The sequence below is a fragment of the Megascapheus bottae genome, chromosome 25, assembly GCF_031878675.1.
Source record: "Megascapheus bottae isolate mThoBot1 chromosome 25, mThoBot2.hap1, whole genome shotgun sequence".
Lineage (NCBI taxonomy): Eukaryota > Metazoa > Chordata > Mammalia > Rodentia > Geomyidae > Megascapheus > Megascapheus bottae.
Genome location: NC_143533.1, coordinates 26,227,189 through 26,254,977, shown reverse-complemented (window position 1 = coordinate 26,254,977; position 27,789 = coordinate 26,227,189). Strand labels below are relative to the sequence as shown.

Genomic DNA, 27,789 nt, shown 5'->3' with positions numbered 1-27,789 from the left:
TGGTGAGGATTTGGGTGAAAGGGACCAGTGCTCTTTTTATTGGTCTTGCAGTGTTTCCTCTAAGCTTAAAACTCTAAATGTACATTTTTTTTTTTCTTTTTGTCTCTCCACCAATTCTGAGGCTTGAATTAAGGCCTGGGCACTGTCTCTGAGCCTCCTTGTGCTCAAAGCCAGTGCTCACCTTTTGAGCTACAGTACCATTTCTGGCTTTTTCTGAATAATTGTTGTAGCTAAGAGTCCCTTGGACTCTGTTGTCCTTCCTGGTTTCAAACTATGATTCTCAGATCTTAGCCTCTTGAGTAGCTAGGATTACAGGTGTGAGTTACCAGTGCTCAGCTAAAAGTATGTTTTTCTACAACTGTATTGTACAGGGACAGAAGCATGAAGTCTCATGTGCCATGCTTGAAATCCTGAAGGCTTCCCGAGCCACTGAAGGTGTTATTAGCTGGGGAGAGCCAAGATGAGTTTTGGAATTTAGAAAGTTTTTTTTGGCTAGTCCTGGAGTTTGAACTTAGGTCCTGAGCACTGTTCTTGGGCTTTCTCAAGGCTAGAACTCTACCACTTGAGCCACAGCACCACTTCTTTTTTATTCTATGTATGTGGTACTGAGGAATCGAACCCGGGTCTTCATGCATGCTAGGCAAACACTCTACCACTAGGCCAAACTCCTGGCCCCTGGAATTTAAAAGGTTTTAATCTGAGTGTCAGGAAGATCTGGGGCCTTCAGGCCTGGGGAAGGGAGGCCAGGTAGGAAGCCTTTAACAGTAATCCATGAATAATGAGAGCCAGAGGTGAGATTGGAAATAGAGAAGAGCAGCTTCCCCATAATTCCTATGTTACCAGATTCTTGGGTCATCATATATCTATCTATCATAAATATATGATATATATATATATATTAACCACTGTGCCATTATTTAGGACAGTAAGTTCTTGTCAGCTTGAAGATTTGAGACAAAAGAAGTAATTTAAACCATTATTTGAATATTGTGGTTAAAATAAAATTTATCATGACCATGTTAAGTGTAAATAGCTCTGTTGTGTTAAACCCTTAGGGTTTTTTTTTTTTTTTTTTTTTTTTTTTTTTTTTGTCTGTTTGGTTTTTTGGTGGGTCATGGGGCTTGAACTCAGCCTGGGCACTGACCCCTGAGCTCTTCAGCTCAAGGCTCCCGCCCTACCCTTGAGTCAAGCCCCACTTGCCCGTTTTCTAGAGGTTAATTGGAGATGAGTCAGGTCCTTTTGTGCCAGGGCTGGCTTTAAACCTGGATCATCAGATCTCAGCCTCCTGAGTAGCTAGGTTTACATGTGGGAGCCTCTGCCCCGCCACCCTTAGTTTTTTTAATTGTTCAGGTTTGCAGTTCTGTAGTGGTAGAGTCTGCTCCTAGTGTGGAATCTTTTCCCTCCTTCAGCCTCAAGGGCCATTTTTACACCTTCATGAATTTGACTACTTCAAAGATGCCTTGCACAAGTGGAAGCAAATGTGTTTGTCACTTTGTGCCTGGCTTGTTTAATTTGGTATCATGTTCTTGTGGTTCATGTTGAAACATATGACACGATTTATTTTCCTTTTAAGATGAAGTAATACTCCATTGTATTGTGATTTCACATTTTATTTATTCACCAGTCAGCCAGGTAACTTGGGTTGCTTTTCATCTTGGATGTTGGGAACAGTTTTGCCATAGACATGTGTCCAAATGCAGCTTAGAGACTCAGCTTTCAAGGCCTTTACGTGTATGCGCAGGTGTGGGATTTCTGGACCTCTCTAGTGTTTCCCATGGCAGGTATGCCATTTTACAACTCTAGATTTTCCACATACCATCACTCAAAGATAAATGAATTGTGGTATTGAATCTACATTTGCATTGTATTTCAAAGGTAAAACAGAAGATAAAGTAAACTTTGAGTTTTGGGGCAGGTTTTCTGATGAAATAGTTCTTCAGTGGAGCTTTTGGGAAGGTCTGAGTCATGAAAGGATAGCAGAATTGAGAACAATTCATGAACATAACATAAACCCCTTCTCTTCAACTGGATCTGAGGCTTATGCCTGTAATCTTGGGTACTTGGCAGGCTAACAATGAGAAAATTAATTTGGTTTGAGGGCACATTTGTGGGACTCTTTCTTTTTTTCTTTCTCCCCCTTTCTCTCTCTTACCCGCCTTCTTTCCTCTCTCTCTCTCTCTCTCTCTCTCTCTCTCTCTCTCTCTCTCTCTCTCTCTCTCTCTCTCTCTCTCTCTCTCCCTCTCTCTCCCTCTCTCCCCCTCTCTCCCCCTCTCTCCCCCTCTCTCCCTCTCTCTCCCTCTCTCTCCCTCTCTCTTTCCCCCTCTCTCCCTCTCTCTCCCTCTCTCTCTCTCTCTCTCTCTCTCCCCCTCTCTCCCTCTCTCTCCCTCTCTCTCTCTCTCTCTCTCTCTCCCCCTCTCCCCCTCTCTCCCCCCCCTCTCTCTCTCTCCCCCTCTCTCCCTCTCTCTCTCTCCCCCTCTCTCCCTCTCTCTCCCTCTCTCTCCCCCTCTCTCCCTCTCTCTCCCTCTCTCTCTCCCCCCCCCCTCTCTCTCTCTCTCTCTCTCTCTCCCTCTCTCTCCCTCTCTCTCTCTCCCTCTCCCTCTCCCTCCCCCTCTCCCCCTCTCTCCCTCTCTCCCCCTCTCTCTCCCTCTCTCTCCCTCTCTCTCCCTCTCTCTCCCTCTCTCTCCCTCTCTCTCTCTCTCCTTCTCCCTATTTCTGCCCCTTCCTGTAGTGTCGAGGTCTGAACCCAGGGCCTTGTGCTTGCTGGACAACGTGTGTACAAGTTGTCAATCTAGCTGTAGCAGAAAGCCTGACATAGGTGGTTTAAGGGAGCTCAGGCAGGAAGTGAGACCGCATCTCACAAGTAACCTGTGCTAGGCCGGGAGTGTGGCCTGGTGGTAGAGAGCCTGCCTAGCATGCATGAACACCTGGGTTCAGTTCCTCAGTACCACATACCTAGAAAAAGCCGGATGTGGTGCTGTGGCTGAAGTGGTACAGCTCTAGCCTTGAGGAAAAAAAAAATAACCTTTGCAAAAAAAGGGGCTTAGCAGTAGGATACTAGCAAACCAGAGACCCTGTACTATCAATAAAAGAAAAGCAGCATGTCACCACATACCACTCCACTGAAATCCTTAGTAGCATAGAAGTTATGTAGACTTCCTGGGGTGAGTCAACAAAACATCTTTAATTAGAGCTTGAAGGAGGGTGGTAAATGTGAGTCGACAGCAGGAACAGGATGCGTTAATATAAAGAAAATGTGATCTTGCAATTACAGCGACGTGGAACTTGACATCATCTGTTTTCTTCTCTGAACTTAGTGGTGCTGGTAATTTCCAGTAGTTACTTTGTGTTCAGTGAGGAAAGCCTCGTCATTTCTCTTACAGTTTTCACTTGAGATGTAGTAGTAAATCTTCAGTGTCATAATGATCAACATGTTACAGAACCAGTTCAAAATACTACTTGGTACAGTTTACTTTGTTCTGTAACCCTGTAGGACCTGATACCTTTATTTTGATTTAGGGTAGGCTGTCATTTTTTTTCTTCCATGGTTTGTAGTGCTGAGTGTAGAACCCAAGGCCCTGTGGATGATAGGCATGGTGAACCACCAAAGTATACCCTGGCCCTATTATTATTGTTTTTGGTACTGCCAGATGGGAGAAAAAGCACTTATTGTCAAGAAGGAAGTGCTGAAAACCTGGGGTAGGCAGATGACAATATGTTACTTTCCTTGTACTAGGTGGATATAAGTTGGTGTTAAGTCATGATTTGAGTGTAAGTGGGTTGTCCCATAAGTCTTTTTGTTCCTTGTGTTTTTTGTCATTTCATAACATGGGTGTTGGTCTGCTTTGTGTTATAATAATAAGGTAACTGACTCTAGGTGACTATACAGAAGTTTGTTTGGCTCCTAATTCTGGGGGAGGATTCAGACAACGTGGCACCTTCCAGTTAAGGTGTCCTGGAGAGGCCCCTGGCTGTGCTACAGCAAGGCAGAGCAGGAGAAAGTGTGAGATGCAAGGTAGACTACCTCCAGAGAACTCATTCCGCGTCAAGGTGCAGCCTCTTCATGAAATGGTCATTAATCCATGCATCAGGGTGGCCGTCTCATGGCCTAAATATCTCCTAGCAGGCCCCTCCCAGTCCTGTTATCTAGCACGGCTACACTTGTATGTACGTGAAGCCTAAACAAACCAGAAGACTTGGCTATATCTGTACCGATCTATATGTAGATCTATCTATCTGTCTCTCTCTCTTTATCTATCTATCTATCTATCTATCTATCTATCTATCTATCTATCTCTATATCTCTATCTCTCTATCTCTCTCTCTATATATTTTGTTTTGTTTTGCCAGTCCTGGGCCTTGATCTCAGGGCCTGAGCACTGTCCTTGGACTTTTCCTCAAGGCTAGAGCTCTACCACTTGAGCCACAGCACCACTTCTGGCTTTTCTATGTATGTGGTACTGAGGAATCGAACCTGGGTCTTTGTGCATGCTAGGCAAGCACTTTACCACTAGGTCAAACTCCTGGCCGACTTGTCTATATTTTTTATTTCTCTTGGCTTGCAATTTAACCTTTTTGTAGTTTGTCTTGCTCAGTTTTATTTCTAATGTAAAGTGTGAAGTTCCCCAAACTAAAATAAAAACAGTAAGAACGTGGCTGTGACAGGTTACTGTTGATTCATATCCGGGTTGCCATTTAAGGGTAGATTTTCAATTGACTGCAAAATCTACAGTCAATAAAAGATGTAATGTTTTGATTCCACCTGGTTTAGTTTGGGAAAATTTGTCTTTGATTTTTCGATCTGCTTTTTAAAAAGGACAGATAGTTTCACTGAGACCAATATCACTGAACCTTTATTAGGGTTTCAGTGTAGCTAGAAAGTAAATGGACTTTGCAGGGACTCACCATTATGGTAAAGATGGAGCAGAGAGATTGTCGTTTGTTAACAGATTCATCCCTGTAGTTGGAAAAAAAACATTTTTTTCATTCTGTATGTTAGAATGCCTAGGCCACAGATGCTGGTTATAGACAAGCGATGTGCTTTGGGTCATTCTGTATGTACAATGATCAGGTCACATAGTTGGTTAGAGAAGGGATAGCAAATGGCTCCTCTGCTGCAGCTTTTTTTTTTTTTTTTTTTTGAGGGGGATGGCGGGGGTCATGGGGCTTGAACTTGGCCTGGGAGCTCTGGGAGCTCTTTAGCTCAAGGCCACCGCCCTACCCTTGAGCTAAGCTCCACTTCCCAGTTTTCCAGAGGTTAACTGGAGATAAAGAGTCTCGGGTCCTTTTGTGCCTGGGTTGGCTTTGAACCTGGATCCTCAAATCTCAGCCTCCTGTGTAGCTAGGATGACAGGCAAGAGCCACCATGCCTGGCTGCTGCAGCTTTCGTCACTCATTAATGATGGAGACATTCAAAGCCCTATCTAGTTGAGATACAGCCTGGGCCCAGGGCAATACTATTTTAAAAATACTAAGCTCAGTTTGAATAGGCACGACGCATTGGCATGGGGTAAAGTCTGGACCTCCACTTGTGGGTGTCTTAGTCCTTCTGTTTTGTTGTTTGTGTTTTGTCTTGTGACCAAGCTCTTTATGATGAAAGATGAAATAATTAAAATTAATCATCTGGCTTTTTTGTAACACTAGTGAGTAAAGATATTCAGCATAGTAAGAAGGTTTATTGGAAGTTAAGGGTCCTTTAATTAGATGGTAATGTACCAACTGTGTCATAAAATGTATTCATATGAATAATCCTATAAGAGTAGACTTAACAATTTGAATTTTGGTTCTTGAGCTCTTAAAGAGGGATAATGGTTTGGTATTCATACTTTGAGTAATTTCCTCCTTGTTTTCACTTGCCTGTTATTGGTTGCCATTGTGAAAGAAAGAAGAAAAGTGCCTGCAGGAAGTTATAACTTTGGTTTCTTTCACATGCAAGCCACATATGGAATCTGCAGGGGAAGAAGGGAAATGTTTAAAAATCATGGTACCATTCATTCAGCCTCAGGGAGTCTCCAGCTAGAGCAGGTTACATCTCACTCTGAATTTCATGAACGTCATGTTAAAGCAACCTAATCTTATATTTGGGGTCCACAGTGACTTTCTTTTAGTGTTTTTATATTTTAAGTAGTAGTACAAGGTGTTTTAATTCCACAAGTCATCCCCAGTGTAATAAAGTATGAGCCTGATGCCCTTGGCTTTAGATTGTAAACCTAGCTACCTGGGAGAATGAGATCTGAGGATTAGAGTTGGAAGCCAGTTGAAGTAGAAGTCTGCAAGACTTCATCCTCAATCAATAAGAAAAGAAGAGGGCGAAAGAAAAAACTAGACAGGAGGTATAGCTCAAGTGGTAGCAGTAATAAAGTTCTCTTTAAGGATCAGTAGAATATACATGCGTGTGCGTGTTTTGTTTTGTTTTCTTGCTGTTAGTCGAGTGGCCTGAATTCAGGGCCTGGGTGCCGTCTCTTAAGCTTTTTTGCTCAAGGCTCGTGTTCTTTCACGTGAGACACAGATCCACTTCTGGCTTTTTGGTGCACTCTTCTGCCCAGACTAGGATTGCAGCGATTGCCAGCAGCCCCCAGCTACTGATGTGTATGAATCGTACAGAACACGGTGACAGTGTCATATACCTATATACAACCCCTTGTTTTCATCCTCACTGCCCTTGGGAGTGATTTTATCACTGTAGACTCACAGAACAGTGCTCTGCTGGTTGTCTTGCATGATTGGTTGTCAAAATGCTGTTATGAATGAAGTTTTTATTCTCTGAATAAAATTATCTTGATCTAGAGACATAGATCACTTCTAGAAGAGCAGGACAAATATCAGAGAGAGATAGCAGAAGATGGCTTGTTAAAATGGTTGGAAGGCATTTGTAGATATTGTTCTTGCCGTTTGAGAGACTTCCTGGATCATGTCAGAATGGCTTCCTAATTGGTACATCAGATACCAGGGCAGTTACTGGACTCCACTGGTGAGTCTCAGCAAAGACTGCCTTGTAGTGCTTACGAAGGGAAGATTGGGAATGAGGTTAGTAGAACCTTGCATACATGGGTTTCATCAGCCGGGTATTGTATACTTTTTGTTGGGTTTCTTCCTACATTACGCTCACATTGACTCTGAATTAACTTCCCTCAGGATTGGAAGAGGAGGCTGGTCTACTCATGGTGTGTTTAGGACACGATGTCTCCTATGTATCACCTGTTGCTTATCTTCAGCAGCAAAATTAAATTGACATTTGATAGTGAACATTTTATCTGTCTTTGAACAGGGTAGGGAAGAATAGTTATAATAATGACTTTTTCCCACTTTCTGTGCAAATTTAGGTTTTTTGCTGAAACATTCTAGATTTGCAATAGTGATAGAGAATTCCCTTTTCGTTTCTGTGGTTGAACTCTGAAAGCTGTTTGTAGCGTCTGGGGCAGCAGCCTTGCAAGCTCACTTTCTTTTCTTTGTCCAGCACCAGTCGTGCAGAGCCACTTTTCTCCTCCTCGGATTCAGAGGTAGGCTCAATTCTGCTGGTTGATGGCTATGCACATAGTCATCTAAAGCACTGGTACAGAGAATATTGACCGTCATGATGCCTTCAAAAGTATTAGTGTACCATTTTACCCATGGAGCAATGAGTGTGAGGAAAGCTGGGGCAGGTGAGGTGGGGGGAGTGGTCCTGGTGCCTCCCCTGTCTGTCCAACCCTGCTCAGGGTGTCCTGCAGGACTGACCCCCTTGGCCACCCTAGGTGTCTGCCTAGTACCGTGAGAAAGGGCTCTTGGGTCTGCTGTCCTTGTTTTCCCACTGGGTTTTAAAGTCCAAGGCAGAAGTTGGCCCTATTGCAGTGGGAAAGTGCAGAAGATCTTTGTATATTGTCATGCCACTGGGGACATGTCACTTGGAGGATACCAGCCCAGCTGTCCTCATCCCAGTTTCTTCCACCCACGTTGTTGGGTTTGTGTGACTATGTCTTGTGTTATTTTTTTCTTTTTCTTTCCAGCAGGTGGGTTTGAACCAGACATCTTAACTAGATGTTTGGCAAAGTTCATAGTCCCTCACAGCTTCCCACCTTGTCTGTTTTCTAACACTTGGGTAGCTCCCTGTTGACAGATCTCAGAGAAGCAAAGGGAAGATGTTCTTCCCACAGATCACCGAGGGACCCCAAGCACGTTCCATTTTATCTGACACCACTTCTGTGACAAAGCAACAAATGTCTAGTAGGCTTAACCATAATCTAGAGAAATAAGACTGCATTTGTTCTTAGTCATTAAGAAACAAAGGAATTTATCATTGTATCTGTTTGATAGATTACAGTATTTTCAGCCTTAATTTTTGTTTTCTCTGTGCCAGTCTTGGGGCCTGAACTCAGGCCCTGTGCTCTGATGCTGAGTTGCTCAGGGGTAGCGTTCTTACCACTTTAGCAACAGCTCCACTTCTGGCTTTTTTGGTGGTTTATTGAAGATAAATGTCTCAGGCTTTCCTGCCTGGGCTGGCTTCAAACCATGATCCTCAGCTCTGAGCCTCCTGAGTTAAAATTGCTCTGATCCTTAACTCTTCAGATCATTTTCTCTGATAACTTAGGGGGAGAGGAATGTCTTCCATGTGTAAGGATGGCTTAGCTCTTAGGAACATGTGCTGATATCGTGCCTGCACTTAGGGAGCCTTACGGTTGAGTTGGGACAGTTCCAACCTTACAGCATTGTTTACTTGACTGTGCTCACGTTCTTTGTGTTTTCTCTGTATGGTTCACTTTTTTTCTCTGTTTCTGAATTAAATCCATTGCCTAATTTTCCTCATCTTTTAGGACAGTAGGCAAAGAAAATCACTTGCCTTTCAAATATGGAAATATGATTTTTTTTGGCCATATGTTTCTAAGAAACATAGGGTTCTGTAAAATCACACAGTGGAACAGCTAGATGAAACCAGACACTGAGAATGCACACCCAGCACTCCAATACACACACGCATACACACACACGCACGCACGCATGCACAACACAAGCCAAACCAAAATCGCTCTTGTGGAGGCATTGAGGGGCACATCTCAAGTGATCTGGACCGTTGCAGTTCTTTTTGTAAAGTACTAGATAATGAAATGAGTCTGTAGCAGCTTCAGAGCTCAGCAAAATCATGGCCAGGAGTGAGGGGTCCTGCCTCAGTCAAGGGGAGGTGGTCTTGATTCAGTCAAGGGGAGGTGGTCTTGATTCAGTCAAGGGGAGGTGGTCCTGATTCAGTCACGGGGAGGTGGTCCTGATTCAGTCACGGGGAGGTGGTCCTGATTCAGTCACGGGGAGGTGGTCCTGATTCAGTCACGGGGAGGTGGTCCTGATTCAGGCACGGGGAGGTGGTCCTGCTTCAGGCACGGGGAGGTGGTCCTGCTTCAGTCACGGGGAGGTGGTCCTGCTTCAGTCACGGGGAGGTGGTCCTGCTTCAGTCACGGGGAGGTGGTCCTGCTTCAGTCACGGGGAGGTGGTCCTGCTTCAGTCACGGGGAGGTGGTCCTGCTTCAGTCACGGGGAGGTGGTCCTGCTTCAGTCACGGGGAGGTGGTCCTGCTTCAGTCACGGGGAGGTGGTCCTGATTCAGTCACGGGGAGGTGGTCCTGATTCAGTCACGGGGAGGTGGTCCTGATTCAGTCACGGGGAGGTGGTCCTGATTCAGGCACGGGGAGGTGGTCCTGATTCAGGCACGGGGAGGTGGTCCTGATTCAGTCACGGGGAGGTGGTCCTGATTCAGGCACGGGGAGGTGGTCCTGATTCAGGCACGGGGAGGTGGTCCTGATTCAGGCACGGGGAGGTGGTCCTGATTCAGGCACGGGGAGGTGGTCCTGATTCAGGCACGGGGAGGTGGTCCTGATTCAGTCACGGGGAGGTGGTCCTGCTTCAGTCACGGGGAGGTGGTCCTGCTTCAGTCACGGGGAGGTGGTCCTGCTTCAGTCACGGGGAGGTGGTCCTGCTTCAGTCACGGGGTGGTGGTCCTGCTTCAGTCACGGGGAGGTGGTCCTGCTTCAGTCACGGGGAGGTGGTCCTGATTCAGTCACGGGGTGGTGGTCCTGCTTCAGTCACGGGGAGGTGGTCCTGCTTCAGTCACGGGGAGGTGGTCCTGATTCAGTCACGGGGAGGTGGTCCTGCTTCAGTCACGGGGAGGTGGTCCTGATTCAGTCACGGGGAGGTGGTCCTGCTTCAGTCACGGGGAGGTGGTCTTGATTCAGTCATGGGGAGGTGGTCTTGATTCAGTCATGGGGAGATGGTCCTGATTCAGTCCTGGGGAGATTGTCCTGATTCGTGTCCCAGTTCTGTCACTCTGGACAGCTACTGCTTCCATCTTTTCTGGCTGGTCATTTCCAGACTTGTCTGTTGTATGGACCAAGCCTCAATCCTTAAGTGACCCTTTTGGTTTTTGGAATAGTCAATTTGTACATTGTAAGCAAATGTGGAGACAACTGCAGTGTCCACTGACAGATTAGTATCAATGCTGGAGGCTCAAATGGGGAACCTAGCAAAAATAAAAGCCCTAAGTTCAAAACCCAGTACTGCCAAACCAAAAATATAAGGTAAACCCTCAGTAGCATATTATTCAACCTCCTAAAGGAGCGCATGTTGTAACCTAAGATTCACACAAGAACGTATACATATATGTATATGTCTATAAAATTTGGATACAGCTTATTACCACTACTTCAATGTTGTATTTTAGACTTTATGTTCACTTTCTACGCCAGGTGTTGAGATCTCAGGGATGAATATGCTTTGTGGGAGATCCCAGGGGTCTCAAGGACACATTTCCAACAGAACAATTACAACTGCAGTCCTAGGCAAGAGCTTAGAGAGAGGGAGGGAGATGAAGGGGTGAGTTTTCAAGAACACACGAGTAACTGTGATCTTGGCATTCTTACTGAATTCAGCAGAACTGCTACCATTTCATTCTCGTTTCTGTGTCCATAACAACACATGATTTGTAATTGTATGTAAAACATAACCCAATCATGATTTGAGGATCCTTGGTGTTTACAAGATTGAGTCATTATGTACTCTTGGAACATACTTGGAGAGAGATGAGTTTGTAAGTTACTTTGTCAACAATTAAAAAGGCTTCCACTGAATCAACTAAACATAAACACTTAATGTTGCATTTTCAGGGGAACTCTTTTTCCACAGAGAAATGAAATCTGTTACTCTAGTTCTGATTCCATGTGGTCTTCAGTGGAGGAAATGCTGTTTGAGCACCAGGGATTGCCCGTGTGTGGTGCAGTGGGGAAGGAAGTGGGGTACTTCTTTGGGAGGCATCTCGGTGGCCCCCGACATCTGCTGAGCCCTGAAGAGTTAGATGGGGCCAGTTTGTCCACGGGAGGGATGAAAGGTAGGTTAAGAAGCTGCTTTGTCCCTGTCGGCTAGTTTTTGCATCTGTTGGACTTGTGCGCTCTCCTCATTGAGCGTCCTGCTTTCCAAGTCTGTTCACGCCGTGGGTCCTCCTTTAATTGACGCCATCTATTTTACAACTTCATCGTCCAGCTGAAGATTGACCCTAGACGCCACCATGTTGTCATCTTGGCCTTGTAAAGATGATTATCCAAGAAATTTTACTAGATTGTCAACCAATGCATTTAGGGCAGATAGCCAAGTTCTAAATTCCAGAATGTTGCTATTACCCTTCTCTCATAAAGCCTGGAACCTAGACACGAGGTACGAGAGAGCACCTGGCTTGTCCTTGCGCATATCCTGTGCAGATGAGGGGCACGTCCTACCATGTGACGCTCAATGTGGATATTTGATGCTCGGGGGCTTTGGGGACCCCACAGCTGGTGAGAAAGCCTCCTCAGCACAAGAAGAGGTTGCGTACTCTCTTGTTCTTTTTAGGATGATCAGTCTTACAAGGACAGTGCCTGGAGGGCTTTGCTTTGGGTACCCATTGAGGTGGAGGACATCCTCATCTCAAGCTAAGGGTTGGTTCAGGAGCGGTGCTGCCCACTTGTGACCCCCGCACTCAGGAAGTGGAGAGTTCCAGGGCAGCCTGGCCTACTAGTGGCACTGTCTGGGGTGTGGGGAAGAACAGCCAGGAAGGAGTCTAGTCTAGTCACAAGAGTGGGGCTGATCTCTGCCTCCGTTGTCTCTTCCCCTGTGCAGTTGCTCCTGGTGTGCACTGGCCGAGCGGTCTGAACAGACTGTCTCATGCCTCTTTATGTTCAGATAATATTCTTGTGCTCTTGCTAGAAACCACTGGAGTTTGTTTTGTTTTTCCCAGTCCTGGGCTTGAGCTCTGGGCCTGAGCACTGTCCTTGGACTCTCTCAAAGCTAGAGCTCTACCACTTGAACCTCAGCACCACGTCTGGCTTTTTTTCTATGTATGTGGTACTGAGGAATTGAACCCGGGTCTTCGTGCACTCTACCACTAGGCCAAACTCCTGGCCCTGCCACTGGAGGCTTTATAGATTCACTGCCACTTTGGGCTGGTTGAAAGCTCCGTTTTGATGGTGGCACTAAAGGCTAAACTTACACTAGGATTGGATCACAGGCTTTTGTAAGCTGGAGGCTTGTGGGATCCTAGCCCAGCTGAGTCCAGTGCACTCTGATCATGAGACACAAGTTTGAAAAATTAGGACATTATACAGTGACTAGGTTGGAGTGTCTTCTCACCAACACTGCCATGATTAGAATGTATAAATCTCTGTAAATTGTGACATAGGCATTTTTCAATGGCCCTCAAGGTGTTTTCCTAAAAGAAGGAACTCTTTAATTTCTTAGTTTTTCATATCTACATTGTCAACATGTCATTCAGGATACCAAATACTACATGGTGTTTTTGTTGTAGAGAACTCAAAGAATTCCAGCAGAGTGGTGGAGACCTTGTTTTGAGTAAATGAGGAGCTGACTTACTAGTGCAGTGCTGAATGCTGGCAGCAGTGTGTCCTTGCAGCCCTCTGGAGCCTTCCACAGCTAGTGTACCCTAAAAGCTCCCTGATCCCAAGAGAATTTAATATTTCTCTTGATTGCCTTATCTCTTGTTCAGTTTGTGCTCTACAGAAAGGAAAAACCTTTAGTTCACCCTGTTAGATAATCAGTCTTAAAATTGGCACCCTCGCTGGGCACAGTGGCTCACGCCTATAATCCTAGCTACTCAGGAGGCTGAGATCCAAGGATTGCAGCTCAAGCCAGCCCAGGCATGAAACACTCTTACCTCCAATTAACCACCAGAAAACTGTGGCTTACGTGGTAAACTACTAGCTTTGAGCTGAAGCTGAAGAGCTTAGGGGCACCACCCAGGCCCAGAGTCCAAGCCCCACAGCCAACATCCCCCCCCCCCCCCGCAAAAAAAAAATTGGCACCCTGTCTTGACTCCTTTCAGTGCATCAATTAGTATTTGTGGTACATATGTGAGTTTCATATATATTTTGGTCATGTATAGGTGAGATTCTTTCTGCCTCTGATTTTATTGCAGTAGTTTTAGTCGCAGGACTTAGTTCCCACAGTGCACAGCTGTGCTGACCTCTCCCTGCTGTCTGTCACTAGCAGTCCCTGCTAGATGACAGGGGAGCCAGGTGCTAGAGGAGCCTGACGACTGACAGCAACGTCCTCCTGGGACTCTGACCAGGCAGCGTGAAGGGTGTCTGTCCTGGCTTGGTACACCCCTGGAAACACGCTATTTGGCTGTGGTCAGGAGCTGGCTACACACAGCTACTTGATTTAAAAACAACTACTTTTGCCTGTATAAATGAAGCAAAATTAGTACTCAAGCAATGCAGTTTGCTTTCAAAATACCATACAAATTCTGTATCTGGTAATCTCTGCTTTCATTGTATGCCCACCAGCTTTCAGCACTAGTGCTGCAATAGGTGGAGTCCATCCCCCTGCCTCCGCCTCCTGGTACTGGGCCACCCCTGCCAAGGTGAAGAAAGTGTAACACCCCCCGCCCCGTCACTTTATCTCAGCAGATTCCCTAAACTTGCACTGTTGCTTGGCTTTTTTTTCTCACAGTTAGTACGCTGCCACTTGAGCCATGCCTGAATCTGCCATTTTGCTGGTTGGAAATGCGAGTCCCTCAGGTATACTACGCTAAATGCAAAGTTGTGGGAGTTTTGCTCCTCTCGTGTGAGGAGATGGTGCTGCAGTCTCCTGAGCAGTGGGTCAGACACTGGTGGAGGTAGGAAGGGAAGGCCTTTCCACAGGCTGCGTGGTGATGGCTGGTGGTGAACTCGGGGACTGTTCAGACGTCATCCAGCTGAAGAAGGTGTCAGGCGGTGGCACACACTGCACGACTGACGGTGGTGTGCTGTCCAAGTGGCATGTTTGGGAGAAGCACTGGTCTTGTTCTGGGAGTCATAGTTCTGGTAAATGCTAGTGTTCCTTCATCTTCCATGACAATGAGAGGTTAATTTACTGTGGTCCCTTTACCAAGCTTATTTTATGTGTTTCATTCATAAGGATTTAAAAATTTCTTTAAAATGTGTTCTTTTGGAGTTTTTACTGAAAATGTTTTAGGTAGCTCACATATCTTTGCCAGTCCTGGGCTTGAGCTCAGGGTCTGAGCACTGTCCTTGGTCTCTCTCAAGGTTAAAGCTCTACCGCTTGAGCCACAGCACCACTTCTGGCTTTTTCTTTGTATGTGGTTCTGAGGAATTGAACCCTGGTCTTTGCTGTGCATGCTAGGCAAGCACTCTACCACTGGGCTGCGCTCCCAGCCAACATTCTCGTTTTATATGTGTGGGTTTATTTTGTATGGGTCAGAGATGACTTAGTGAAAGACATTGTTGATGACTGTATAGTTGTCTCTTTTTTGAGGGGTGGGGGGGACTGGGTCATGGGGCTTGAACTCTGGGCCTGGGTGCTGTCCCTGAGCTCTTCAGCTCAAGGTTACCACCCTACCCCTTAAGCCAAGCTGGCGCTCCAGTTTGGAGATGTTTCTCATGGTCTTTAGTGCCCAGGTGGCTTTCAACCTTGAGCCCCGGATCTTAGCCTCCTGAGTAGCTAGGATTACAGATGTGAGCCCCTGCACCCAGCTTAATTGGATTGTTCTTTTGTGTTTAGTTTTTAAATTTTTCAAATATATACTTGTTATTAATCCTTTATCTGGTGACTATCTGGGAAAACTTTTCTCCCATTCTATAAACTCTCTCTCCATTCTGATCATTATTTGCTTTGTAGTTTTTACTTCTTTTCAATCCTAGTTGTCGGTTATCATTTCCTGAGTTGTTAGTATTCTATTTTTGTATGCCTTTTTGTTCAATGGTAGTTTCAAAGTTTCTTTCTTCCCTTAAGGTCTCCGATTGACTTTGAATTGATGTTTGTTCAGGGATCTAATTTCAGCCTTCTACATGGTGGATGTTCAGTTATCCTAACACCATTGTTACAGAACTGGTCTTTCCTCTATCATATTTTAAAGGTTTGAGCCTGTGCTCAATAATTAGGTGACTAATTAGGTGACTGTAGCTTAGGGATTCATTTCTAGGTCTTGTATTTCATTTGATACACATGTCTACTTTGTGTGTGTGCATGCATGCCTGTGCCAGTACTGGAGCTTGAACTCAGGTCCTCAGGATTACAGGTGTGGGCCCAAGCACCTGGCATTTCCTAGGCTCTTTCCTGGGGGTGTGGTTCAGAGAATAGAGTGAGACAGCTGGTACCACAACACACAGGACTGTCAGGGAAGGTCTGTTCTTCAGAAGTGGACAATTTACACCAAAAGGGAAATGTAAAGAAACATACTTCCCTGTAGTTTGGGCATAAAATGATGTATTTTTATTCTATTCCTAGGGGACTCCTTCTCACAATTCCGGTTTGCTGAGGAGAAAGAATGGGAAGGCGATGCCTCATGTCCAAAACAGGTAAAAACACGTTCGTGTGCCAGCGTCTGTGCATATTGTCGGCGGGCCTTCATGTAGAGCAGTCATTCCTGTAAAGGTTCTTCTCAGCTCCCAGCACTGGTCATTTTCATACAGGTCTATCAAGCTTAAGTTCACCTCTGTGCCTAGTCCTGTGTGTAACTTGCCCAGATGCTGGGCAAGTTTATGATTGTGGACAAGTAAATTACTTTGGCATTTGGCTATTTTCCCCCATCCCAATCTGTGGCAATTTACTTTAGAAGTAAAACTTAGCCAGGCACTGGTGGCTCACATCTGTCATCCTAGCTACTCAGGAAGCTGAGATCTGGGGATCAAGGTTCAAAGCCAGCTTGGGCACTAAAGTCCATGAGAGACTCTTATCTCCAATTAACCTCCAAAAAACCAGAAGTGGCACTGTGGCTCACGTGTTAGAGTAGTAGCCTAGAGCTGAAGAGCTCAGGGACAGCACCCAGGCCCAGAGTTCAAGTTTTCATGGCCAACAAAAAAGGAAAAAGTAGAACTTAGCTTTCTGTTTCCTTTACCATATAGTTTTGTTTCCCACTTCTGTGCCCCCAGACCCCGATTCTGAGGTTTGAATTCAGGGCCTGGTTGCTGACCCTGCACTTCTTTTGCTCAAGGCTTACAGCTCTCCCACTTGAGCCACAGCTTCATTTCCTTTTTTTTTTTTTTTTTGGTGGGGGTGGTAATTTATTGGAGGAAAGTCTCGCGGCTGGCTTTGAACCTTGATCCTCAGATCTAAGCCTCCTGAGAGGCTAGGATGACAGGTGTGAGCCACTGGTTTCCCAGCTGTAGCTTGTGGTTCTACCTGTTCTACAGTTAGTAATAACAAATATTACAGAAGTCTTTCTCCATGTTCAGTCCTTATTGGCTCTGAGTTCTTGCTGTAATTCTCTTCCAAGCAGGGTTTCAGTTTCTTTCCTTTCAAAAATGTACAGAGAATTATTGGTGTCTTATCCTTGCTCTGTGGGTAGAACACACTGTCTAGTGAAGTGAAGGTGGCCGTGCAGCGGCCTCCCCTCCCTGCTCTGGTACCAGGGGAGCAGAGCCTCTGCAGGTGGCTCGTCTTGTCAGTGCTCAGCTCTGTGTGGGGCTGACTCTCCCACAGAGAGAAATCACTGTAAATACACCCAGCAGAATGCCTTGGAAGTGTTACACCAAGACAAACATGAGGCACTTGGTTCTTAACTAGATCATTATTTTATTTAAAATGAACAAGATAGAGACCATGCCTGCTTAATACTAAAAAATAAGTTAAAAAATTGCCGTGTTCCAAACAAAGTAATGGCCTGGAATCTGTCATGGATTTCCTTTGTTTTGCTTTTTTGAGATAGACTTGGGCCTCAAAGTTGAGATCTTCCTGCCTCACAAGTGCTAGGATTACAAGTATGTGGTACTTTGCAGGTTCATGCATTGTTTTTTAAATACATAATCTTTTCCATGTGGTTCTTTTTTCTAGAATTAGGGACCATTTTGAGCTAGGGTTACTACCTGAGAGGTGACCTCCCAGGCTGATGTGTGGGTGTGTGTATTTAAGCCACCAGGAAGTGTGTGACTCTCTGGGCAGTGTGAGTAACTAGAAGCTTGAGCTGGTCTTGGAGCAGGTCCAAAGGCCCTGTCTCAGGGATCACAGGCTAATGTGGGGCCCCATCTACCCACACGGATGGTGGGTGGTGGGTGCCTGTTCAGAGAGTCATGGGGCACCACTTTCAGCTGTTCGCTCCTCTCAGGTGGCTGTTAAGTTAGGGACGGTGGGAGTATTTGGACTTTTTTTTTTTTTTTTGCCAGGCCGGGGCTTGAATTCGAGGCCGGGACACTATCCTTGAGCTCTCTCAAGGCTAGCACTCTACCATTAGGCACTGAGGAAGCAGTTAGAGTGGTTTTAGTCCTGACTCCACAGCCATCCAGGGAGTTTCCCTTCTCTGCAGCTTGATCCTCAGTCCCCACCCCCCATCAGCTCCAGGGGAGAGGTGGCATCTAGTTAGACTTTGTCAAATGCTCACTTTTCTCTTAGCTTACCTGGAACTTCAGGAGCCCTGTAGCTGGCAGCCTTGACATGAAAGCTGATCGATCCCCTGCCCAGCTCTGAGAAGTGGGCACTGTGCTTCCAGAAGGCAGTGTTGGTTTTCCCAGTCATAATGTTGAGTGTTTTATGACTGGACTTAGTGCCAGCCAAAATGACTTAGTTATTGTCTTTCATATTCTTTTATTTCCACAAGGTCATAATTAATCATCTGATCTTTTCTTTCTCTTTTTACAAAAACATATAGAATTCAGCACTTTATGTGGATAGTGAGTCACTGGTTCGAGCCCTTCAAGAACTGCCCCTTTCACTCCGCCTCAATATTGCTGCCGAGCTAATCCAGGTAAACAACCCCTGTCCCCGCGCCTGGCATCTGCAGGCTGGCCAGAAGCCCAAAGGAGTCAGCCTGGACATTCTTCTTGGTAAAGCTGAGCATTTTGTATTCAGGTCTCTTTTAAATTTTACTCTTTTACATTTTAAAGAATCAAATACAATAGAATTAGAAGGTTAAAATATAAAGTCCTGGTATTAATTTGCTCCTGATATGTATGTGCACATGGGCCAGGCAGGGAGGAGTCTGCTCTGTCAGGGTGGGCAGGGCTGCAGCCTGCCCAAGGGTGATGAGGTGAGGGCCTGGGTGTTGGTGGGTCATAGGAGCAGCCACGGAGAACTCCTCCCTCTTCCTCCCAGCATGCAACCCTGATTCCTACACCAGCAAGGTTCCAGATGCCTACTGTGCACTGATGACAGGGTTCTAGGGTGAGGAAGGGCCCCGCTTCCCAGCACCTGTGAACCCTTGAGGTCTGTTCAGGATGCTGAGGTGCGTATTCCATGAGGCTCTGCTCGTGCTCCCTCCTCCTCTAGAAAGGGAGGAGGTGGAGAAGAGTGTTTATAACCAGGAGTCAGCCCCCAGGAAGGCCCTGTCTACCCAGAGGACAACTTCTCTGCAGGCCTCATGCTGTAGTTTTACCCATTTCTGTATTTTCCAAAAATGTAATCAAGTTGTTTGCTTTCTTGTCTGGCATTTTTTAATCCAGTGGTACTGCCACATCATTCTTTCCTTCATGGGGAATGTTTCGCTTTCTATGAATGCATTCAAACACCGTGAACTCCTACGGGTGTCCATGTCCCATGACAGATGAAAATAGGCCTGTGGTATGGTTTGGCCAGTGACAGGAAGACATCTCAGTGAGGGGGTGGAATGTCAGGCCCAGGCCCGCCTTGGCGAGGGATCTCCCCAGGAGAGGCAGTTGGTGAACCAGTGTCTGGATTCCCTCAGCCCTCCCTCCCTACTTAGTTGATCTGAAACCTGCTTCTTACACTTTCAGGCTACCGTTCCTTCAGAGCTTCCTCAAGTGAAACCGAAGAGAAATGATGATGTCAAGGGAACAGGGATGCAATTAAGGGGTTCCATCTCCGAACTGAGAGCCCCTGCTGCTAGCTGCCCTAGGTCCCTGGGCAAAGATGGTCCCACGCGAGGCCCCTCGAAAGGACCCCCGAGCCCTGCTTCCCTGCTGCAGCCAGCAGTAGGCCCCCTGGAGGAGGAGCTGGATCTGCTGCTGAATTTAGACTCGCCAGTGAAAGGGCACACCCCGCCAGGCAGGACATCTCAGGATCTGAAATTGGAGAAAGGGGAGGCGGCCCCACAGGAAAGAGGTAGGGTTTTCATTTGTTCCCACCTGTCTTGTTCTGCACCCCTTCCCCCCGGCAGGCCATCCATCTAGTGCCCATGCTCATGTGTCTGCTCCTCTTGAACTGACCTTTCAAACCGCTACCTGCCTGCGTGCAGTGCTCAACCTGGAGCTGAAAGTTGTCCTTCTGCCATCAAAACCTTGGCTTCTCAGCAGATGGCCTTTTAATCGACTGAGCAGGCTTTACACCACCTGTCTGTGCTGCTTTCTTGGTGTAGCAGACAACATTCCGTATTCTGTGCATGCTCTGAGTCAGTGGCCCACCTGATGTGGGGTTGATGTCTTACCTCTTTACCTAAGAAGCGCCAGCCTCTACCACACTTGGTGTTTTGCTTTGCTATTACTGTGTCACTTGAGGGGTAAGAGTGATGAAGAAGGATAATAATTCAGGCTGAATTATATCTGAAACAAATCCTGGGGCGCTCTAGCTCGGTGTTGGGACTAACATGAGGTTGCTAACAAATGTGGTTTTCATTTCCCTACTCCTGCAGATCCACCTGCGGCTGAAGACAAGAATACAGAATCTGAGCAGCCAGCTCCACCAAAGAAGGTTACCGAGGAAGAGCTGGAAGACTGGCTGGACAGCATGATCTCCTGAGGGCCACGTAAGCAGGGCCCAGGCTGCCCTCGGGGCCGGCGTGGAGCACGGCTCCTCCAGGTCTTCTGGCAGCTTCCAGCATAGTGCCTGCTGCTTGTTAAGAGAATGCTTGCAAAAAGCAGTCATGAATTTGGCCAAAATAAACACCCTGTGGATTGTGGACTTCCTTCTTGGGTGCCTCCTATCCCTGTGTCTAGCGGTCACTGGAAGCCACACACGTTGGTATGTATGACTTTATTGCAGTGGGCACTTCCACCTGGAGATTCCACTACTTACAGGGACCATAAAGCACTACTCAGTTTTGGCATGAGATTGAGAGTTGTCTGAATTTTCAGTACAGTACTTTTTTTCTAACAATAGCAGTTCAACAAACTGTTACTGAAAAAAAATATATGAATAAACCTTCAAGTACAGTTTCATAAAGTAGGAGAGATCAACACAACCATTCAATGGAATTGTCTTTCTAGAACATTTTCAAACATTAAAAAAAAACAACAAAACTTGCATAGCTGTATCTAAAGAGGTTTTAAGGCACTTACTGATGTTTCAATGTTGACAAAGTGTTGGTTGGTTTTCTATTGAACTGCTTAAAAACAGTTAAGCTGGTTTTGGATACAGTCCCTAGCAAGTACCTTAGGAAAAATTAGACTTTGGATGGCGTCAAAGCCTGCGGGTCACTACTGCATGACACTTAAATGTTCTGGCCTTCCATCGTGCAGTCCCAGCAGGGTTGCTGCATTAGAACTGAAAGCCCTCAAGGCCTTCAGGTAGCCATTCCTTGACAGGCTCTTTCACACAGGCTGTGTGGTTTGAGTCCAGTGTCATAGATTTGGGAAGGTGTCACGTTTCAGATATGCTGGACAGCAGAAAAAGGAAGATGCCATTTTACTGGAGGGGACTGTCCAGTACTGTGGTGTGGCTTTCACGCAGTTCTATGCAAGCTGATCTTCATATTGCTTACGAAAGCAGTCCCCCGCCGGGAAGAAGTCCCAGCACCTTTCCTGGTACATCTTCCACACGTACGACTCCTGAAAGTGGTGTGAGCGCAGCCTGTGAGCTAGGCCCAGCTTGTTTTTGCCGGAGGTGGCTCTGCTTATGCTTAGGAAGGTAAGAGATGGGAGGAGGGGACCCTTCTGCTCTCCTTCACACCGTCCCCATTCCTCTTTACAATCTTGTTTGTTCACCTTACCCTCATCTTTCCCTTCATCTCTCACCTCTCCTTTTCACCTCTCTTCCCTGTCCTCTTTACCATACCCTTTCATCTTTCTCTCCAATCTCCTGCCTTTCTCATTTCCTCTCCTCCCTTCTTATCTCACCATTCTCTCCATTTCCACTTTACAATACCCTTCCTCTTCTCCTTACCCCTCGCCCCTTTCTGCTTCTCTGTCTCCTCTAATGTTGTTCTCCCTCTTTGCAATTTGTGTTCACCTCATCCATTCTTGCCAACCTCCCCATTCTCAATCTTCACTCTCTCCCTTTCCTATGTCTCTCACTCCTACTCCTCTATGGAATATGGAGCCTCCTCACCTTTCCCTCTCTCCTTAAATCTCCTTTCTGTCTCCTCTGATCTCTCCTCCCAGTCCTCTTGGAGTCTGTAAAGAGGAAAGGAGGAAGAGAGAGAGAGTACAATCTCCTTACCCTCTGCAATCTTTTATCACTCACTTTACTCCATTCTCTCTCTCCTCTTTACCAGTAGTCTCTTCACCTTATCCTCTTGCTCTTCTTCCTGTCTTCTCCCCCCTTTCTTTCTACTCTCCCATTTCTCTGTTCTCTACCGTTTCTTACCAGTCTCCTCAACTCTCTCATCTCCTCTCTGTTCTTTCTTTTTACTTTACCATCTCCCTGCTCTTCCCTTTCTTTCCCCCCACAGGTATCATGTGCACTACTTAGTTTCAAGACTAAACCAATACAAATAACACATATGTTTTGCAATCAAGGCATTTTTTTTTCCTTACCTGACCGGTGTGTTCGGTTTCATCCTTATTAATTAAGTACATCAGAAAGAACCTGGAACAAAGAGAATAGTATTAGTTACATCTCAGGTGAACTGGGAACCAGGCATTTCATATAGACTGCGTTTATCTTAAGACCAGCTTCTGAGTGTAGATAGGCCATACCAAGCTTTCTTGCAATGAAGGTTAAGTCAAGAAAGCTTTTACTCTCATTAAATTACTCTTCTGTAAATAGAGCTTTTTGTTTTGTTTTGTGTTGTAGACAACCAGGAAGTATAAATAGGGTTTCATGCCGTGTCTGCCTGTGGACCACATTCTCAGCTCACATTGCACAGGCCGCGACAGCTTCTGAGAAGAGGAAGAGGAGGAGCCGGCCGCATGCCCTTCAGGAGAGCTTAAGCATATTAGTTTCCCCTTTTTTTTCCAAGAATGAGAGAGAAGGTAGGACCAGACTCTTGACAGACAAATATTTAGGAGGAGGTGCAGAAGCTGGCTGCTGAGAGAGCCCCCACCCGGGTGACAGATCCCCTTTTGCTCCTGGCGTCCCAGGCACTGATATATGGTGACACTCATCCCTTCTCCAGGCCGGTGGCCTGCTAACCTGGACTAAGATGTGCGCCTCCCCCCCCAGCCTTTATTCATTTTTTGGTAGCCATGGGGCTTGAACTCTGGTCCTGGGTGCTACCCCTGAGACTAGTTCTCTTCCACTTGAGCCACAGCACCACTTCTGGTTTTTCCGGTTGCTAAATGGAGATGAGTCTCATGGACTTTTTGTGCCTGGGCTGGCTTTGAACTGCGATCCTCAGATCTCAGCTTCCTGAGTAGCTAGGATTATAGGTGTGAGCCCTGTTGGAAACTGTCTTAATCTAGCAAAAAGACCCATCTTCTCCACTTTGATGATAGCAACTTAATAACCACAGGAGCAGAGCATATACCCCATATATCCTATAAGTTCTAGTTCCATAGTAAGTTCAGAGCACGTGATAGGCTTAGAGAACTACCTCCATGAATACTTTTCCCTAAAAAAGTGAAATGTTTATCAGCAGCCACACACTGTTGTTGATGCTTAAACAAGAAAGTGTGGAAAGGCACACATCCTGAAATACCCATGGAGTTTAGGTATTCCTACGGGCCCATGGTTCAGCAGCATGAGGGTGGACCCTCTCGTGAGACAGGTCAGGGGGAGCCTCTGAAGACTCCGCCTGGACTCCCTCCCTGCCGCCTGTGCTAACCACAATACTTACAAGTAGTTGGCTAGGTTGTGCTCTTGCAGTGTGTGTGTTTCAAAACCATGAGGGGTTGTATCAAAGTAATCATTGCCAATGCCACAGATGAAACATTTAGTCTATGAACAATGAGAAGCAGAAGAGGAATCAGAAGCCATAACACCACAGGGAGGAGGAAAAGGAGGAGGTCTATGAACAAAAGGACTAGGAGTGTTTTCCTCTATTTGTCACTCATCCCAGGATCACCCCCCTCACTCCAGGTTTTTGGAGGGCACAGGGAGGAGGCAGCAGCTTACCAAGCCTCAGAGGGTATGGGGCAGAGGGACCCACAGCTGGTCAGAAAGGAGAGAATGACATGCATGGAAAGCAAAGGTTTTTCTAGTTTTCCAATTTGCGTCCTGGTGGTAGCCATATGTACTGTCTAGGAAATACATGTAAACCATGGACTAGACAGAGAGAACTTTACCTCCATGTCTTCTCGAACTTGTTCCTGCTGGTCTCTCAGCTCTCCAAAGGCATCGATGATCAGACCTGAGATTGTAAGCATTGGCAAAACATGTCCATCTGCTTTGTGGTCCACGGTAAGGGAACAAAGACTGCAAAGGCTTTTTGTTTACCTAATACTACTATATATTCTCTAGACTCTTTATTCCTAACCTAGCTAACCATTGCTCTTCCTGCTCTACTTCAGTGCCCTGGGGCATCTGGTGGTCAGTCCCTCTTCCTCCTCCTTCTTTTTACTTCTGAGCATTCAACGCCTCCACATCTTCCAGGCATCTCAACCCAGTGTGTGTACGTCGACACTCATCATCTGTCTCCCAATTCCTGGCAAGCTGTTGGTTGAACTATTAGTACCTTTACTTTTCCCCCATAAGATGAGAAAATGTCATATTCTCTTAGTCCTTTCTGTTCCATCTTCACCTCATTGCCTGGGAAGGCTTAAGACATGAAAGATTCAGCAGAGGCTGTGTGGTGACTGGCCACGTGGATTCTCAGACCCAGACACTGGTTCAGGAAGCTGTGTCTTTATACATGCAGTAGATGCTCAATAAATGTTTTCCAAATTAGCAAATAAGTGATCTCGCAGACTTCTTTGTAAAACAGGCCATAGACACAGAAAAACTTATTTGGCAGCCATACCTTGAATGATGGCCAGCAAGATGACAATGACAAAGAAGAAAAAGGTAATGTCGAAGACAATGCGATACATTTCGTAAGGATCGCCAGCAGGGTCTTCAATTTCATCACCAATGCCGCCCCCTGCTCTCACTCCCACGTACATGTGGAAAAGGTAACACTGAGAGAAGAAAACAGGATGGTTTAGGAACACCTCCGGCCAGCCAGATGGCCGGGCATGTGGACAATTAGCTCGGACGAGCCCAGAGCAGAGGCCGGTGAGGACGACTGGAGACCTCCACTAATCGTCCACCTCCACATCTCTGCTTAGTTTGATGTCTACAAAGATAGGAAGATTATGGTTCGGAGTTGTTTTGAATTATTTAGCATCTGTATGAATTCCTGTTAGGTATCTAGTCATTAAAAGCTCTTCAGGCCTGGAGGGAGGGAGCACCCTAGACCCTGCCATTTCCAGTTCCCAGAGTGCCAGCCAGCTTTCCAAGCTGTGCTGTTAAACTTTGAGGAAAAGCTCCTTCCCTGCATGCAGGGCAGGGCCTTCTGTTACTATCAGTGTGAAATTTAGAATGCACCCAAGTTGGAAATGTCCTCAGTATTGACAACACTGCCCCAAGTGAAAACTCCATACATTAGTGCAGTCACAGAATGCACTACACAGTGAATGGACTAAAAAATGCGCTGGGTGAGGTGCCTCATGCCTATAATCCTAGCTACTCAGGAGGCTGAGACCTGAGGATCATGGTTCAAAGCCAGCCCAGGCACTAAAGAATGGGAGACTTATCTCCAATTAAGCACTAGAAAACAAGTGGGGCTTGGCTCAAGGGGTGGGTAGAGCAAGTAGCCTTGAGCTGAAGAGCTCAGGGACGGTGTCTAAGCCCAGAGTTCAAGTCCCATGACACCTTCTTCCCCCTGCCCCTCCCCCAAAAAATAGAAAATCATGGGCAGAGGGTGTGCAGGCAGCAGGAATTTCATGTTCAGACTCCTCCCTCCTCCTACAAGAAATCTTGTCCAAAATATTCTGGAGAAAGAACAGTGCACCTGGGTCTCGGCCCCAAGCAGGGCACCATCTTACTGCCCAAGTGGCGAGGCATGGGCCACTCTGTCTCCTAGAAGGCTAGAAAAGAGGTCTTTCCCTCAAGTCAGGGCCTGCCCAGAGCCCCTAGCTCCCCCTCCCTGAGGGTCTGACAGCTGGCACTGCAGCCTGCAGCCCTGAGCACCCTGAGAGAACCCACTGTGCTCCCATTCTCAGGGGAATGTAGGCAGGGCTGCCTCTTCACAGAGGAGTCAGGAGGGTGGGGTTGGCAGGTGACCACTCCCTAAGGGTGCTTCTCTTTCCCTGGGGTCAGTGGGCTCCACGTAAATCCCGTCTGTCTCCCCGCTCTCCCTCTGGTGCAACATGAGCAGGGCTGGCCGTGGCCGGGCTCACCGTCATCATGTCGTCACACTTCATGTCGGGCTCATCGTCATCCTCACTTTTGTTGTAGAACTTGCGGAAGAAGTTGAAAGCCACCACCGTGTAGAGATAAACCACCACAGCCAGGAGGCCGACCGTAAGAACCAGCTGTGCATGAGGGACAGGCAGAGAAAGGGTGTGCGTTAACCTCCAGGGCTCCTGGCTGGCTCTGAGAGCCAGGAGGGGGCAGGCGAGGGGATGACGGGCGCTGCACTGCGGGTGGGGAGGGAAGAGAAATGAGGGGGCCACGAGCTCAGCGTCATTGTCCTTGCAGTTCACATGTGGAATCCCTAACCGCCAGAAACGCTGCAGGTTCTGAAGATGGAACCCAGATGTGCGTGCTAGGGAAAGCCCTCCACCACTGAGCACAGGCCCAGCTCCGGGGTAGGGCCTTTGAAGAGGGGGTGCATTGGATAGAGGCCCTGAGGACAAGCAACACGTAGGTTATTGGACATGTGGGAATGACCAAGGTACTTACCAAGAGTGAGGGTGCCATGGGAAACGATACACAAGACACACACACACACACACACACACACACCCAGAGCCAGCAGCTGCCTCCGTTACCTATAGTTAAACAGGGCAACTTCTACTCCAGTGTTGCCTCCCCTCAATCTCGTATGTGTGTATGCATTAATTACCTTTGTTTAGTAAGTAGCCATGAGCTAGGTAACTGTTACAGCTTTGAAGTTTGTTGTTGGCTCGCTCAGTTGGTCTTAATGGTTTTTCTAATTTTCCGGCAGAGCAGTCAGCTCTGAGGGAAAGCTCTCTCCACAGATGCATCCCTGTGCCCTTGCTATTGGGTTGGCCTCTGGTGTCACAAGGCAGGACTCTGTATGTTTGGCCCACTGAGGAGGGAGGACCAACAACCTAACATTTTTGCCTTCAAAGAAAGTGGGCATGAGTGCCGAGATGAGCAGCAGAAAAGACATATTTAGCAGTGCTGGGCATGTATCGTTACTCAAACCTTAAGTAGCGGCACTCATAGCAACTAGCTTAGGAAACGGAATCTGGACTTTGCACCCAAGAAGAGCAAAGGGCTCAAATGCAGGCAGCTCACTGAGCCTCTCTGAGCCTCAGTTTCCTTGTCGGTAGAGCAGCTCAGCATCTTACAAGGCAGTGGTAAAACTTGGAACCTGAGACCTGGCACAAACTCCGTTTCCTTCTTCCCTTCCCACACAAAGGTTTCTAGCTGTGAGGGAGTATGTCTCATACAGAATTAATTGTACCTAATGAGGAATGAAATGGTAAGCATCTTGAATTTGTAGACTAGCTGTTAGATGATTTCAATATAGCTAATCTCATTACTATATCCAGGTTTCACATACAGTCAATCAACTCATTATAGATAACAACTCTTCACCCAGTCTCTCCTCCCCTCCCACTTTGTGTCTGCAGCATTGTTTACATTCAGAGCTCATACACTCAAGTGGCTTTTTGCTGGATAATTTAAGAGTGTCACAGATTTTTCTTCCTGGGATGTCTGACCTGTCAGATCTCAGCCTCTTCTGGAGTAGCTAGGATTATAGGCATGAGCCACCAGTGCCCTGCTGTATTAGTTCTCAATTAAGGGAATGTGTCAAAATGACCTGGGAATTTTCTAACTATACCTTTCTGCTCCCTGACTGCCAGCGAGAGTTCAGAGCCATGGAGTGAGAGTAGTCTGATTGGCTCTTCACCTCCCCTTCCCTTGGCTCGTGTGAATCAAGGTCTTAGGCCTCTAGTTTTGTCTCTTGTTGCGAGGTCTGGGGGGGGGAGGGGTGGTCATGGGGCTTGAACTCTGGGTCTGGGCGCTGTCCCTGAGCTTTTCAGCTCAAGGCTACTACCCTACCCCTTGAGCCACAGCACCATCTAGTTAGGTGACAAGTTTGTGGAAACAGTTGGTCTCCCGGTTCAAGT

The 27,789-nt window shown here is 46.7% G+C and overlaps 2 protein-coding genes across 3 annotated transcripts in view; one reads left to right on the top strand and one right to left on the bottom strand.

Moving 5' to 3' along the window:
* The window catches only part of Aven (apoptosis and caspase activation inhibitor), a 49,419-nt gene extending 29,132 nt beyond the window's left edge, over positions 1–20,287 (top strand). Inside the window, exons 1-5 of one of the 2 annotated variants that reach the window (XM_090318656.1) lie at positions 11,644–11,781; positions 15,728–15,798; positions 18,084–18,179; positions 19,165–19,492; positions 20,019–20,287. In XM_090318656.1, coding sequence (XP_090174782.1) covers positions 11,751–11,781; positions 15,728–15,798; positions 18,084–18,179; positions 19,165–19,492; positions 20,019–20,125 — 633 coding nt within the window. In that variant the 5' untranslated portion in view covers positions 11,644–11,750 and the 3' untranslated portion in view covers positions 20,126–20,287. Of the gene's footprint in view, positions 1–11,643; positions 11,782–15,727; positions 15,799–18,083; positions 18,180–19,164; positions 19,493–20,018 lie in introns of those variants that run through there. The other variant, XM_090318655.1, reaches the window with a different exon arrangement.
* Positions 20,288–20,351: 64 nt separating this feature from the next.
* Positions 20,352–27,789, bottom strand: part of Ryr3 (ryanodine receptor 3) — a 295,306-nt gene continuing 287,868 nt past the window's right edge. Inside the window, exons 100-105 of the mRNA XM_090357798.1 lie at positions 25,864–25,998; positions 24,444–24,600; positions 23,770–23,834; positions 23,322–23,422; positions 22,081–22,132; positions 20,352–21,153 (exon numbers count right to left, since the gene is read on the bottom strand). Of these exons, the coding sequence (XP_090213924.1) occupies positions 21,058–21,153; positions 22,081–22,132; positions 23,322–23,422; positions 23,770–23,834; positions 24,444–24,600; positions 25,864–25,998 (606 nt within the window). The 3' untranslated portion in view covers positions 20,352–21,057. The remainder of the gene's footprint in view (positions 21,154–22,080; positions 22,133–23,321; positions 23,423–23,769; positions 23,835–24,443; positions 24,601–25,863; positions 25,999–27,789) is intronic.